The sequence below is a fragment of the Lacerta agilis genome, chromosome 2 (genome assembly GCF_009819535.1).
Source record: "Lacerta agilis isolate rLacAgi1 chromosome 2, rLacAgi1.pri, whole genome shotgun sequence".
NCBI classification, from domain to species: domain Eukaryota; kingdom Metazoa; phylum Chordata; class Lepidosauria; order Squamata; family Lacertidae; genus Lacerta; species Lacerta agilis.
Genome location: NC_046313.1, coordinates 86,960,176 through 86,976,880, shown reverse-complemented (window position 1 = coordinate 86,976,880; position 16,705 = coordinate 86,960,176). Strand labels below are relative to the sequence as shown.

At 41.3% G+C, this 16,705-nt stretch overlaps 1 protein-coding gene across 3 annotated transcripts in view; it reads left to right on the top strand.

The window, feature by feature from the left end:
- The window catches only part of GRM7 (glutamate metabotropic receptor 7), a 391,610-nt gene that overhangs the window by 247,840 nt on the left and 127,065 nt on the right, over positions 1 to 16,705 (top strand). For all 3 annotated transcript variants that reach the window (XM_033141172.1, XM_033141171.1, XM_033141169.1), the window contains exon 5: positions 4,993 to 5,133. In XM_033141172.1, coding sequence (XP_032997063.1) covers positions 4,993 to 5,133 — 141 coding nt within the window. The remainder of the gene's footprint in view (positions 1 to 4,992; positions 5,134 to 16,705) is intronic.

Genomic DNA, 16,705 nt, shown 5'->3' with positions numbered 1-16,705 from the left:
TCTAAAACTGAGATGGAAAATAAATGTGGTTTATATGTTTCCTTGAGCCAGGGCAGCAAACTAACACCAAATAGATTCACAATGACAAGAGCCAAATGCAAAATCAATGCAGAGACGAGAAGAAGATAATGCTCACATTCAATATACAAACGAGAAAATATTGCAATGCAGCTATGCAGTTACAGTTGCTATTTAGGCCCAAAGGGAGCAATGTTCTTCAAGTATGGATCCAAAAGACTTGTCCTAAATTTAAAATGCCCTTGTACCCAGTGCCCTTGTATCTTTTTGTGCCCAAGGCTGCAAATAACAAAAAAAAACCCAACATTCTCACAATGGGCCTAGGTTGCAGAAAGAAATAAGTAAATACCGGTAAATACCAGGGGAGCTAGGATGTAGAAAAAATGGGGGTCCTCCAGTTGGATGGCCACTGCTGCTTCTGAGCACCTTCCTTGCTGTGCACCTCCTGCTGCCCAGGCAGAACCCTTTGTGCTAATTGGCTCTCAGCAGCAGCAGCAGCAGTGTTGCCACAGGCTGGCAGAAGAGGAAGAAAGCAGCCAGGAGCGGCCCTGGCTGGCCTGTGAATTGGGATGCCAGAGACAGCGGCCTTGAAGCTTGCAGCAAAGGAACCAGCAGAGCTGGAAGGCTGCATAAACCTCTCCTGGCTGCCTTCTGTGACTTACCTAGGCTGCCCATCCACAGCCTCTCATTACACTACATTTCACAGGAGCCCTCTGTCCGTGACCATAGAATCATAGGGTTGGAAGAGACCACAAGGGCCATCCAGTCCAAACCCCTGCCAAGCAGGAAACACCATCAAAGCATTCCTGACAGGTGGCTGTCAAGCCTCCGCTTAAAGACCTCCAAAGAAGGAGACTCCACCACACTCCTTGGCAGCAAATTCCACTGTCGAACAGCTCTTACTGTCAGGAAGTTCTTCCTAATGTTTAGGTGGAGTCTTCTTTCTTGTAGTTTGAATCCATTGCCCCGTGTCCGCTTCTCTGGAGCAGCAGAAAACAACCTTTCCCCCCTCCTCTATATGACATCCTTTGATATATTTGAACATGGCTATCATATCACCCCTATCATATCACATAATACTTCACCATGTGAAGTATTGTGTGACAACAGAAAAGTGCACCCGTACATATAGGAAGAAGTGCAGTTTTGTGAACTACTTAGAGGCATAGAAATTTTCTTGAATAAATAATTTTAACTATGTACAGGAACCATGATGTTTGAGATATGCCTGGCTAATAATAAGCATCGCTGTCAACAGATGAACAGTTTTTAGATTATTTATTTTTTATTTCATTAAATCAATTTGCATGTTACCAATACTGCATGTTTTTCAGTACTGATCATTTGAGACACTGAAGGAACTGTAAGGTAACTTGCGATCTAATTAAACGTTCCACTTGGTGGGGGGGGAGTGGTCTTTGATATGTTTCTTTCCATTCCCTATTACAGCAGCACTGCAGAGCACGAAAACAAAAATCCAATGTGCTCTTAATAACTAAGAGCCCCAACAGTATTTTCCCACATTTGCAATTTGTAAACAGTGTTTGGCTCTTTGTCTGAATACACACCAAACCATTCACAAGTGTCAGATCCACTGTAAGGTGGCAAACTAGGCTGTGTGAATCCATCATGACTCCATCTAACAATGGGTCAAAATACAGCTGTGAGTGTTGAATTGGCCTTCCTTGTGCAGGTGATATTTTTTAAAAATTCAAACAAAGGGGAATATAAAAAATGGATGGACTGAAGCAAGTTTTCATTTAGAAGGCAGCCAAATGGATACCTGATACTACACCACTGAGCTTGGCAGGCGATTTCTAATCCTGAGATGCATGGCTTGTGTTGAGAGCATCGTGATCATGGCTAGTCATTGCACTTCCATGCTCCGTGAAGTCCCGTTAGTATCTGTCAGCAGAGCATCACCCAAGCTGAGACTGCTGTCTGGGTGTTTGACCCACATTGACATTGTGATCCTTCCTTGTCTCTGTAGCCTGCTCTCATGTGAGCTTTTTTTTTTTTTTTGCAGGCATAAAGGTCAGCTTTCTGACACCAAGCTAGTATTTAGCTTATGTATCTATTGAATTACAATACCTCTTATTTACAAAAGGTCTCTCTGCATTTGATTGACTCTGCTTTGAATCCTGGACGCGTGAACAAATACTGAATGTGGTAAAGCAGTAGAACTGAGGGCGGCAAGCTGTGCTGTTTGGCTTGTCAACACTGCTATTGTATTCTCATATTATTGTTTGCAGACACTGATGGGATAAAAGGCTTGCTTGCATCTCCTCAAATTTCAGCAGGCAAAAGACACTGTGTTCCAGTTAGAGTTAGAACCGGGAAGATATGAGAATTGGAGATGATTCTCCCTGGGTGGCAATGGAAGTTTGCTGTGTCTCAGCTTCACTTACAGCCTGGAAAATTGGAATAATATTGGGCTTCTCCATAAGGGCCTGAGAAATGCATTATATTAACAATAGAGATGGGCTATGAAATCAATTCACAACACCGCTGTGGCTGCACTTAAGTCTTCCTTTTAAGATTTATAGATTTGTTTATGTGTTGTATCATTTAAGGAAACAATGTTTAGAGTCCTTCAGGTGTCAGACTTAAAAGCATATTTGCCGAGCAGTCCAAAACCTGGCTGAGTATTGGTGGGGCATGATGGAGCTACTTCTGCATTTGCAGGCCAGTTGTCCATTCCAACTGGGGCAGAAGAGGATGGAGCTAGCATAGGGATTGGTCCAAATGCCATCAAGCGTGGGGACAACTCAGGCAGAATTGGGGGCTACCTTGTACTATCGTATGGTGCAAGAAGCTTACTGAGCTTGGTACTAAGGACAATTTGCCAGAACCTCAGATACAGAAAGATTTCTTCCAGTTATTCAGCAGAGTCTAAAAGGAGAGAGTGTTTAGAGAGATTTTTTAAGTGGCTTTGGACAGTGACCTTAAAGATTGTCAGAGGAAGCATGAAAAACTGACAGGTGAAAGGGCCATAATTCAGTGATCAATAACATGTTTTCCATTATTCTTGTTGTTTAGTCGTTTAGTCGTGTCCGATTCTTCGTGACTCCATGGACCAGAGCACGCCAGGCACCCCTATCCTCCACTGCCTCCCGCAGTTTGGCCAAACTCATGTTATTCGCTTCGAGAACACTGTCCAACCATCTCATCATCTGTCATCCCCTTCCAGCTGATTACCCACTCCCATAAAATTTTATTAAGGTTTTTTTATAATACAAAAAAATAGTCGCTTCGAGAACACTGTCCAACCATCTCGTCTTCTGTCGTCCCTTTCTCCTTGTGCCCTCAGTCTTTCCCAACATCAGGGTCTTTTCCACGGAGTCTTCTCTTCTCATGAGGTGGCCAAAGTATTGGAGCCTCAGCTTCACGATCTGTCCTTCCAGTGAGCACTCAGGGCCGATTTCCTTGAGAATGGATAGGTTTGATCTTCTTGCAGTCCATGGGACTCTCAAGAGTCTCCTCCAGCACCATAATTAAAAAGCATCAATTCTTCAGCGATCAGCCTTCTTTATGATCCAGCTCCCACATCCATACATCACTACTGGGAAAACCATAGCTTTAACTATACGGACCTTTGTCAGCAAGGTGATGTCTCTGCTTTTCAAGATGCTGTCTAGGTTTGTCATTGCTTTTCTCCCAAGAAGCAGGCGTCTTTTAATTTCATGGCTGCTGTCACCATCTGCAGTGATCATGGAACCCAAGAAAGTAAAATCTCTCACTGCCTCCATTTCTTCCCCTTCTATTTGCCAGGAGGTGATGGGACCAGTGGCCATGATCTTAGTTTTTGTTTTTTTGTTTTTTGATGTTGAGCTTCCATTATTCTAGTTAAGATTGAAGTTCACTATCAGAGCTAGGAAAGGTATTCTGGGAGCTGCAGAAGCCACTGCCAGTCAAAGTACAGTCCTGGGCTAGATGGACCAAGAGCTCAGTTCAATATAAGAGAGCTTCATGAGTAGATAAATCTCACCAATTGAAATCAATGTGATTTAAATATGTGTAACTTTGGCTGTGTCCTGAGAATTCACAATGCATGGTGTAGTGATTAACTTGTAAAGTGTGGTTGATAAATGCAAAGGGTACAATGGCTATATTTTAGTATCTTCAATAGTTACTTCCTAGAAACTGTAAATGTCTACTTTGTTGTAGGTACAACTTCAGGGAGCAGCAGCAGATGCTTTCACCTGCAACCCTTTGTCTATCTGAAATCCTACTCCCCTTTCCATCAGAAGAACCTCACATTATTCCAGCTCCTATATATAATTTGTGGTCTGTTCCTTATTGGCTCGCCTTCTTCAATCATTTCCCCTTGCCAGCTACCCACTGAGCAAGCATCTAATTGAAACATTTTTCACTTTTCACTTTTTATTTTTTGAAAATAATTTTATTCATTTTCCAATATAAAAAAAATTATATTAATAACAAATCAAACCAAATGTTTCCACATACAAAAATAAGGAATGGTCAAATAAATGGTCAAATAAAACAAGATGGTGAGTTATACTAGCCACTGACTGATAGACAGAGGAGATTGTTAATATCAGGACTGGAAAATTGTGAAGTAATAGAGAAGATAGCAGAAAGATAAAGGATGGATATTTGGCTTTTGAAATCCAGAACACGGGAAGTCCCATTGAAATTAATTAATTTGGACTATATTATTGGCTATATTGCCATTTTTCGCTTTTTAAATAAATCCAGTCTCGTCCATAGCCTCATAACCCTCCCCAAATTTCTTATTATGGAAGAATGAGAGACTTTTGTTTCAGCTCTGACCACCCCCCTCCACAAATAGTCAGTTTGCTAGGATGGTGTCTTGAAACAGCTCTATCAGCTGATGTTTGTCTTGGAATCATGTCATTCCCTCTTGCAACAGGCATAGCAAGTCCTAAAACATCCATCTTGTATATGAATTACATATGTAATAATAACAACAACAACAACTCTCTCTTTTAGGATTTGATACCTACTTTACTTCCCGCACACTGGAGAACAACAGAAGAAATGTGTGGTTTGCAGAATACTGGGAAGAAAACTTCAATTGCAAGTTAACGATTAGTGGGTCAAAAAAGGAAGACACAGATCGTAAATGCACGGGTAATTTCATTCTCTTTGTCCTTCCCTTGATGCTGTACGTGGCCTGCATAAAATGTCTGTGTAGCTGGTTGGAGATAAGTTGAGAAAGGGAGACAGAGGGAATTTTTATCTGTTTTATAAAAATTGGAACTCAGAAGCACAAGTCTTACAAAGAAGAAGAAATAGATTAAGTAAAGAAGACACTTTTTTCTGTTTCTGCCTGTCCATCCTCTAGTAGCTGACATTTTTCATTGATTTTTGTGCTCATGAGAGAGAGAGAGAGAGGTGTTTGTATCATTTTAAATGTTTCCTTTATATATTTGTTTCATAGAAGAGAAGTTGTAATCTGGGAAAGAGCAATGCTTTCTCCTTGTCTGGAACTGAAATAGATTTGAGTAGGGAATGCATCTCTTTGAGGTGAGGTACCTATATATGTAATATATGTAAAGACTTAAGACGAACCCGACTGGGATCAAGGCTAACATCTACCCAGTCAGTCTTTTGCTTTGCACACTGTGAATGAAACCTAGAATTTCCATACAGTAATCACGTTTAGTGGCCATTAATAGACCTTTCTTCCATGAATACCCCTTTACAGCTACCTCCATTTGTTGAATCAACATATTTTTATGGCGATTCCATAAATTAGACATGCATTGCTCTCCTGAATCTCCTGACAATCAGTTTCATTGGGGTATCCCTGTGTTTGAGTACTATTAGAGGCTTTTGGATGTACCACATGTGATGTTTTGATTGAGCTATGCACCATGACCCAATATCTCTATCCTAGTTTAGTCACTGTCACTTCAGTGGTGCCAGTTCAATCCCACCAATGTGGCATTAGGATTATTTTAACAGCTATGTGCATACTCTTACTTATGTTAAAAATATTAGAAGATTCCCATCCAAAGGCCTATCCAGTCAAGTGGTTTGCCCGACACATATGGGACATGAGCAGGTAGAGTTGCTTAAATCCCTTGTCCTACCCTCCGCTTTGACTGCCCTCTTCCCCATCTTTCCCAGCTTCACAGAATCCTTTTAGGGGAGCACACACATCATTCCAAATGTAGTCTCAGACCAGTGCTGGAATTATGTATAAGCTAAACAAGCTATAGCTTAGGGCCCCACTCTCTTGGGGCTCCCCCCAAAAAAATTAAAGGAAAAAAAACCATGTATGTACATTTCCAAAATATACTGTATGATAAAAACAATAATAAAACCTACACACAGCAACAATGTTTTGTGTTGTGTAGGCTCCTATTTGTTCTGTGCAAATGGCTTTAGATACCTATTAGGTCCATAAATTGCCATATAGCATATATTCAACAACAAAAACCAGCGACAATTTGTTGTTGACAAAGAACATATAAAGGGCCCTATTACCTTCAGTAGCTTAGGACCTCATCAAACCTAAATCTGGCCCTGAGTCAGACTGTAGATTTATACAAAAGCATTGTGAGATTGGCAGGCTGTTTTCTATTCCTTTTCTAATGATCTCAAACATGCAATTCGCTTTTCCCCCCCACAGCAAATGCTCACAGGGTCACTGTTTTCATCGATCTCTTTCTTGGCTAGTTTTTACCTCTGCAGGGCTGGTGGGCACATTAAATGAGTTGTTTGTGAAAGTAACACTCTGGATCCAACCTACTGTAATTGCAATGGTTAACAAAAAAACACCACAGGAGCCTATGGCTGGGCGATTGCGAAAGGTGATCAAGGCAGTAAAGATGTGATATAAACACACACACTCCCACCACTGCCACTATCAATGCTGCCTTTGAAACCGAGAGTTGAGTTTGCTCTACAGTCTGTTCCCACTACCACTTTGTTAGGACATGGCTTTGCACAGAAGGAGAAATAAGATAAAAGTATCAGGCAGTCCAAGTCAGTGCAGTCTTGTCTTCTGCCTGACACCACACTAGAGAGATTTCTTCAGTTTGTATGCTCAAGCGACCAAGAAAAATAAAATAATGGTTCTAATGTAACTCTGTTTTTTTCTGTGTCTGCTTTGCAGATATATCCAAGAAGTGCAACCATATTTTCAAGTGCCTCTGGATGCGTTTTCCTGCTTTAATGTACCAACAAACTCCCTCCCATTAACGAACCATGCATCTTTGGTATGGCATGGCTATAAAAGGAGGCCCAAACATTTGACTGTAGTTGTAGCAGTTTCCCCTCATTAGATACAGTCTTAAATGTTGCCTGCCTTGTGCTCAACAAGGCATAATGAAGTGATATTGGGTTGACATCACCCTAAATGTCACCTTGTTGGATGGTAGGTGACTCTGAGAGCTTTTCTAATTATCAGAGTCTGTAATTGGCCTGGAGGTGCACTTCAGTTAATGGTATAGAGAATGAGCTGCTTAGGGGGAGAGATGCCGTAAATGGCAGCTATTTTGTAAAAGACAGAGAGCACTGTATGTTTTTTTTTTTTCCCCATAGAGATTCAGCAGGAAAAGAAATGTGTCAGGCATACAAATGTAAGGCAGTAAGCATCCCGTTCTGATCTCCTACTTACTCTGGCATCTTTCAGTTGGCTTCTGTGGGAATTCTCCTGATTGAAGCTGGGGCAAGAGGAGGACGACAGCACAAAATGAGAAGGCCAATTCAGTCTCTGGGTTTGCTTATGGAAAAGAATGCCTTTAAATAACACATAACTTAGTCTACTGTGGAAATAAAGGAGCTTAAATTGGAACAACTGTATTGCGGTTGGCCCCAATTTTATGCCTTCAAAAAAAATAAGAAATGGCCGCACTCATATATGATTTCTTCTCAGTCAGTGCACTCAAGGTGGCTCACACTTTAAAATACTTAGAAACAAACAAATGGTTCAAAAGGCTAAAGAATAACACAGCAGCATTCTCTCAAACCTTTGGTGATCTTTACAGGATCGGATGTCACAAACTCCCTGCTCGGGTTTCAGCAGTTCAATAAGGTTTACTCCCAGAAAAGTATGGGTACTATTGCGACTTCAATATCGCAATATCTCGGGTTACAGACATTTCAGGTTACAGACTCTGCTAACCCAGAAATAGTACCTCGGGTTAAGAACTTTGCTTCAGGATGAGAACAGAAATCGCGCTGCGGCAGCACAGTGGCGGCGGGAGGCCCCATTAGCTAAAGTGGTACCTCAGGTTAAGAACAGTTTCAGGTTAAGAACGGACCTCCAGAATGAATTAAGTTCTTAACCCGAGGTACCACTGCATTTGTGTTTCTGTGTTGTAGTGTTCTTGTTGACAACCCCAGTATCTTTTTAATGATGCTGCTTCCAGTTGCAGCTAAGTGCCAAAGTGTCAAAATCAAGAATGGACAAATCTGTTTATGATACAAGAGAGTTTGTATGTGTTTGTTCATTCATGTGTTTGTTACATGTCATATCCATCATTCTGCATGTTTGCTGTACATTTTGCCACAAAACACACTTTTTTGTATCTGCATTATCCTAAAATACTCATTTCCATATGCATTTTAACCCCAAATATATATTTTATACACATTTTTGCAATTTTTTGAGCCAAGAACTGTATTGCAAAATTCAGAGAAGCGTGGGAAAAAACCATTAACTGAATTTGGCCTGCTAGCTTTAAAATGTGGACTGAACAAATCCCTTAATTATCCCTAGCCAAAATAGCAGAGTAAGAAATGTTATTCCATGTATGGACTAAGCCCAACATCACTTAACCCACATTTCAGACCTGTGTTGGGATTGTGTGAATTGGTCTAAAGGCCTATCCATAATAATTGCAAATGAATATTAGTTATAGGAAATATGTTTTTTAAAAAAACACAACCATGCAAAACCATACACACCAGAGCTGTGAGGCTTAGTTTTAGGCTAGATCAGCAACTATATCTATCTATCTATATCTATATCTATCTATCTACCTATCTATCTCTATCTATCATCTATCTATCTATCATCTATCTATCATCTATTCTCTCTCTCTCTCTCTCTCTCTCTCTCTCTCTCTCTCTCTCTCTGTGTGTGTGTGTGTGTGTGAAGTTAGTTGCCCTTCTCAGTCCTCGTTAAGAATTGTGACAACAAAACTTGCATCGAATAGCCTAGAGAAAGGCAGGAACTAATGAAGGGAAAATGAGAAAAAGAAAGCCTCAAATGAACAGCCCAAGGGTTGATAATGGAATATTAGCTATAAATTGAAATAAATAAGAGATCTGAAAAGGTACAGCAAGGGAGGGGGCTTTCTCAGCACATTCCACCTTAGGGAAAATGTAGTCTGTGACATTTCAAGCAACTTCATGATGTATAATTCAAATCTCAGGGCATATTTCAGAGGACGGGTTTACATGAAGGTAGAGAGATCTGTTTGTCTGCTGCAGGAAGGCACACTTTTTAACTTGCTTGGAGAGAAAGTATGCCTTAGTTTTATTTGTGGATAAAGTCACTTGACTTCAGAGTGACCTTGGCTCTGCATTTCTTGCTGTCCGAGATGAAGTATCCAATGCCATAGTCAATGGTGTGTTCTGGGATCAGTTTCAGCTTATGTTGACAAGATGTTTGTAGCTATATGTCCAACCACACACCCATCCGCCATGGCTTATTAATTCTAGCAGAGGGGGTTGATGTTTCGGTCTAGAGCACCTGCAGGATTGTGCAGTAGGTAACCTAACTGCGAGAATATGTGTACCTGTGTTTGTATGGGTTGTGGGATGCGAGGGATTGCAAGAGAGTGTGCCTTAGTGTGTGAGATTGTGGGGAGCGTTTGTCAGGCTGTGTGGGGTTGCAAAGTGTGTGTGTGTGTGTGTGTGTGTGTTCGGCTGTGGGGGCTTGCAGTGTGTGTCAGGGTGGCAGCACTGTGAGTCTAAGTCAGGGCCAGATTTAGGTTTGATGAGGCCCTAAGCTACTGAAGGTAATGGGGCCCTTTAGATGTCCAGCTGTCTTTTGTCAACAACAAATTGCCGCTGTTTTTTGTGTTGAATATATGCTCTGTGGTAATTTATGGACCTAATAGGTTTCTAAAGCCATTTGAGCCATTTGCTGTATGTAGGTGTTTTTTTTTATCTTATATTTTGGAAATGTACATCCAGGTTTTTTCCCCTTTAATTTTTCTGGGGGCCCCCAAAAGAGTGGGGCCCTAAGCTATAGCTTGTTTAGCTTATATGTAAAACCGGCACTGGTCTAAGTGTAGGATTTGGAGTGGAGTGAGACAGAGAGATCTCTAGTGTCTGTGTATAGTTACTTTTAACCCGGATAACAACAGCAGTTGCTTTGAGTTTTAAATGGTTCAGATTTGTCAGGGGCATAAATGACATTCAGTGAACATCTTGAAAACATTTCTTGTTTGGGGGTAATGTAAACTGTGACCATTTTATGGACATATAATTTTAATGTAAACTATGAATGCTTATGTGCCACCTTTTTTTGTTAAAAAGAAAATAAAAAACAGTGGAATTTGTCTACCTGCCTTGACAGCATATAGAGTAGCTCTGAAACTTGAAATCTGAGACAGGAGGTGAATCAAGGTTACTCCCCCCCCCTTTTTCGAGGTGCCCACCCCCACACCACACAAGGGCCTCATGTCTTACTCTGTCAGCTTGGACACCAAAGAAATCATAACAGACATTTTGTTGTTCAAAGCAAAACCAAGCTGACTATAAGGTGGAAACACTCTTGCGCAGCTCAAGGGTGGAGGGGGGGAAAAGTCACTCATTTTGACAAAGAAGCCTAGGTTTAAATCAGAAGGAATTATTTTAGCAGCGATTTGGAGGAGGGAAGTTGATGGAAGTTTGATAGTTTGCTTCACCTGCTCACTCCTTGCTCTTTTACAGAGCAAGTGCAGTATTATTATTATTATTATTATTATTATTATTATTATTATTATTATTTATACCCCTCCCATCTGGCTGGGTTTCCCCAGCCACTCTGGGTGGCTTCCAACAGAATATTAAAATGCAATAGTCTATTAAACTAAACAGGGCTGCCTTCAGTGGTGGACTAGCCAGGGTTTCTCCCACGCTTTCAAACTGATTTCCATTTACCAACAAACATTACACTTAATTTAATGATTTTTCTCTCCTTCTCCTTCTTGTTTTAGTGTTAATGTTGGCTATAGTGCTTAAAGTGCTATGCTTCCACTCCCAACCTTAGTTGTAGAATTGGTGAGTGTGAGCTACTTTTCATTCCAGTGTTTTCTTGTTTCTTTTTTAATCTCTTACTCCTGCCCAAATCATCTTTAAAAACTCCTAGCACAAAAACCTGTGTATGTATTAATTTGCATGCAGGTTGATTTCTCAGAGGCACCTCTCTCATGTCTGGATGGTTTGCTTGTTTGCTTGCTTGTTTGTTTGTTTGTTTGTTTGTAGATCTCAGGGTTGTTCACAACATGAAAATACAAGTTTTTTTATAAAACAAAAAACAAAGTGCATAATAAAAACAAGAACACACAAACCCCCCACATAAACCAATACCTCTCCTCCCCCCCAAGCCCTTTCAGAATGTTAATTTCCAGACCAATTGCCCTCCAAACAGTGTGGGCAGAGGTTTTAAATCATTCCTCTTTTACCTACCTTAACATTGTAACAAATTGTGTGTGTATGTGTGTGTGGCCCCCACAAAGCTCTGGGTATATTTGCCTGGAATTTGGTACATTAAAGCTACTCTGGAGGGACTGCTGTTTCTGAGAACTTTATCTACTTCTATCAAAAGGGGAGTGAAATATTATAAGTCATTCTTATACACTTGTAAACATATATACCACAGAGTGACTCAGAACATATTGAGCTGCTTCTCAAAGTGACAGACTCAAGTACAAACTGAATCTTGTGTCTTGTGTGCACCCTTATACGCTTATTGATTTTTATAAGAATACAGTCCAGTCTGGAGAAATATGTGTAAGGTGTTTTTTTTCTTCTGTGTTTCAGAATCCAGAAATAGCTACTCTGAGTTTGAAAGCTGTTGGTTGTTGAAAGCAGCAAAAAGCTTTGTAATGGGTCAAATTCCTTTCTTTGATAAATATGCACAACTCACATTAAACACAGTAGGAGCTGTGTGTACATGCCTGAGGGCAGCTTTCGGTCCAGTGTGTGCTTCTGAATGACAACTTTAAAGGCAGCAATTATTTATTTTTTGATAGAACTTGGCAAGTACTGAAGATTGCTACTTTTCTTACCAAAATGCTTCTATGTTTAAAATACATAGATTTCATCAAGGGAGTTTGTTTGGCCTATTTATTTGCCCACCGAACTATATATTACAAATCCTTACAAATGATTACTCTTTGTTCTCCAGCACAACACATGTCAATTTTAAAAGAAAATAATACTTTGGGGGATGTTTTATGTTTTATTATGGATTAAAAACCTTAGTCTTTACTTATATCATTCTTAGCTTGGAAATGAACCAGCTACCAAATGTAAGGGCTTTTGATTTCTATCGATTTCAGTTGCTGAGATTTACAGTGCAATCCTATAGAAGCCTGCTCAGAAGGAAGCTCCATTGAGTTAAATGGTATTTATTCTCAGGTGTGTATATAGTATTACACACCCAAATACATGCACTGAAATAAATGGGAGTTAACCAGGTCTACCCAGTGCCTGATTTACGTATATGCTAAACAAGGTATAGCTTAGGGCCCCCCAAAAAATTAAAGGGGAAAAAAACCTGGATGCACATTTCCAAATATAAGATAAAAAACAAATAAAATAAAACCTACATACAGCAACAGTGTTTTGTGTGGTGTATCCTCCTATTTGTTATGCACAAATGGCTTTAGATACCTATTAGGTCCATAAATTACCATATAGCGTATATTCAACACAAAAAAGCGGTCTGCCCAACCTGAAGGGTTGGCCCAATATATTTTGCTGCCTGAGGCAAAAAAAAATAAATGATGTTGCCTCCCTCCATTGTACATACAAAAGCTGGTCAGAGTAGCTGAATCTTACTTCAACACTGGTGATGGGGCTTCATCCCTCACACATGAGGACCACAACCTAACTTAGAAAGCACAGGGAAGGCTTTGTAGCACACGCAGTTCTGTCCTGATTGCCACCCTCCAGTATCCATTGCCAGGCTTGGCCCACCCATGAGGCAAGGTGAGGCGACCACCTCAGGTGGCAGGACCCATGAGGATGTGGAAATCTTTATTCCCCCCCCCCCCCCGTTCTTAATGTAGATCTTCACTGAACCCTTCTTTCCTGGCAAAAGAAGGGGGTTCCCTCAAGTGCCTAAATGTCTCGAGGCAGCCCTGCCTGCTGCCTGAGGCAGCTGCTTCACTCTGCGTAATGGCAGGGCCAACGCTGCCCAATCAAACTCAGCCTCCTACATTGAGGCCTGCTGGGTATTTAAATAGCAGAATTTATTGCATTCATAACAGCAGCGTGCCAGGGTGCAGAGCAGTAGCCATGCCCTGGTGGCTGCAGTGTTGTGCTCACTGGGGTGGGGCAAGAGAGGGGCAAGATAGAGGTTCTCTGGGTTGCCAGTGACTCCACAGGTACATACACACTGTGCACTGCCAACAACAAACTGGAGTTCCCCCAGCCTCTCCCCGTTCCCAACCCAGGAAGCACACTCTTCCTGCACAGGACAGTAGGGCTCGAATCAATGGCTTCAAATTATAAGAAAGGAGATTCTGACTAAACTTCAGGAAGAACTTTCTGACAGTAAGAACTGTTCGACAGTGCAACGGTTTCCCTTGGGAGGTAATGAACTTCCCTTCCTTCAAGGTTTTTAAGCAGAGGTTGGATGACCACCTGTCATGGATGCTTTAGCTGAGAATTCCTGCATTGCTGGGGGTTGCACTAGATAATCCTTGGGGTCTCTTCCAACTCTACAATTCTAGGATTCTTCCCAACGCTGGGAGGCAGGGCTTTGGTGACAGTATTTACCAGTAAGGAGTCCTGGTAGCTCTCTTTTTCATCGGACCATATCAGCCATTATGTGCATTATCTATGTATGGTTACCAGCACCTCGTGTGTTTTTTTTTTTTTTAACCGAAGGAAAAACTGCTGGAAGGGCAGCACTATTGCTCGGCAATAGAAATCATTAAGAGTGTCTGTGATGTGGTAATTTGTAAAATGGATGGTGTCAGAAGTAAGTAAGAATACAAAACGCAGTAATATTAAATCATAAAGACTCATCAAGAACGGCGCATGGGAAACCTCTTGAACGAAATTGACTTAATTTGGAATTAATTTGTGTAATTGGGTTAAAATTGGAAAATCAATAAAAATAATTGGCAAAAAACCCCACCTATTTCTCAGTCTCCCCTTGCCCTATGCACTGCTGCTGGTTTCTACTGGGACTCTTATCTATGGCTGCTGGGCTTGTTAGGTTACAGGCATACAGAATTCCCCATAACAGGAGTTAAATGTACGTATCTAGCAGCCAGTGAAGTAACTTGTAATTCGGTTGGCTGCTGCAAAGGCTGTTGGGCAAATTCTACTGGCTTGGCTTTGACAGTAATAACTGTGATTCAAATCCACACAGGCTTTTCTCATTCCCACTTATGGTGGATGGCACTTGGTGAGCTGATGGGTGCTTTGTTTTGGCAGAGTTAAAAACCGGAGAGCCACTTGCATGCACTGATTACATAACCAGGTCAGAGGCATTATCTTGTTGATTGCAGGGAACCTTTATGTCATATGCATATAGATGAGCAATCAACCTTTGTGGCCACACACTTCTTATAGATGCCTTGTAAGTGGGACTGAAAAGTTATTTTGCCGGAATGATACAAAAGCAACTTTCTCATGTCTTGGACAGAATATAAAATTACTTGGGGGAGTGGGTATACATGGTATCCAACTAACTGGTACCCAACTAAGGGAAATAATAGTACCACTGTATTCCGCTCTGGTCAAACCTCACCTGGAATACTGTGTCCAGTTCTGGGCACGACAGTTCAAGAAGGATACTGACGAGCTGGAACGTGTCCAGAGGAGGGCAACCAAAATGGTCAAAGGCCTGGAAAAGATGCCTTATGAGGAACGGCTTAGGGAGCTGGGTATGTTTAGTCTGGAGAAGAGAAGGTTAAGGGGTGATATGATAGCCATGTTCAAATATATAAAAGGATGTCATATAGAGGAGGGTGAAAGGTTGTTTTCTGCTGCTCCAGAGAAGCGGACTCAGAGCAATGGATTCAAACTACAGGAAAGAAGATTCCACCTAAACATTAGGAAGAACTTCCTGACAATAAGAGCTGTTCGACAGTGGAATTTGCTGCCAAGGAGTGTGGTGGAGTCTCCTTCTTTGGAGGTATTTAAGCGGAGGCTTGACAGCCATCTGTCAGGAATGCTTTGATGGTGTTTCCTGTTTGGCAGGGGGTTGGACTGGATGGCCCTTGTGGTCTCTTCCAACTCTATGATTCTATAATTCTAACTTTTCCTCAGAGTAGACCCATTTAAAATAATAGTCCTATCTTAGTTGTAGTCATTCATTAAAGTGGGTCTACTCTGAGGAAACCTTAGTTAAATACCACCCTATATTCCTGAGCTGTAAATGATATTTTGTAGAGAATCATTGGAAGTCTGGCAAAACACTATTTGTCTTGATATTGGCTTTAAAAATACTGATATTTTGAACCATGTGAGCTACAGTGTGTCAGGCTCGAACAGAACTAGCACCCAAGGTATTGAAAGACAAGATGTCAGTGGCATGTTTATATTCACCTTAGCTCAGAGCAATTATGTCGGCTTGGCTGGCACATTGGCAATGGTACAATAGAAATGGGAACGTTAGTGGTAATTGCTGCTTCAGAATGTAGCTCTGGTGTGTGCTTCTTAAAGGAATGTTGCTGAATCCATTTCCTATAAAGGGCATCCATCCTCACAGTTATAACCCTTTATTTAAAACCTTTATATGCAATAGTTTTTCAATGGAACCACATCAAAACTGAATAACTTTGCAGGCTTTGTTCCTTTGGGATGATGGCACTCTCTGAAATAGAGAGCACATCTACATGCAGAGGCCGGAATGCACTTGTGATAAACTCGCTATTCAGGTACTAGGTGCACAGAGAATGTGCAGTTGCTTCCCTCACAACCAGCTTCATATTCCCCAAGAAAATAGAATGTAGCAAAGTAACATGATTGAATATTTGCTGCTGCTCATATGTTAAATTTCTACACCACCCTTCATCTGAGGATCACAGGGTGGTTTACAAAAAAATCCATGATAGTAACAGCAAAACCCCCCACAAAAAAACCCAACCTGAATTCTTTGCAAATGCAGTCTGCAGAAGGACCACCTTATGACAGCTTTATTACTTGTTTTGGTGCATTTCGTATTCTGACATTCTATATGGTTCACTTGGTGACCTTGAGTTTGGGAATCAGCCTTCAGTGTTCCAAATAAGCAGAGCTTCTTTTCATACAGTCAGCATAACCTCGTAGGAAGTTGCCTTAAACGCGCCTTCAGACCATTGCACCATCCAGTTAGAATAATAGAATCACAGTTGGAAGGGACTCCTGACCCTTCCAACCCTCTGCAATGCAGGAATCTTTTGGCCCAACCTGGGGCTTGAACCCAGGAGCCTGAGATTAAGAGTCCCATGCTCTACAGAGCAGTGGCATAGCAAGGGAGGGGCGATGGGGGCGGTGCGCCCCGTGTTCCAGGGGAAGAGGGTGACACACGGCG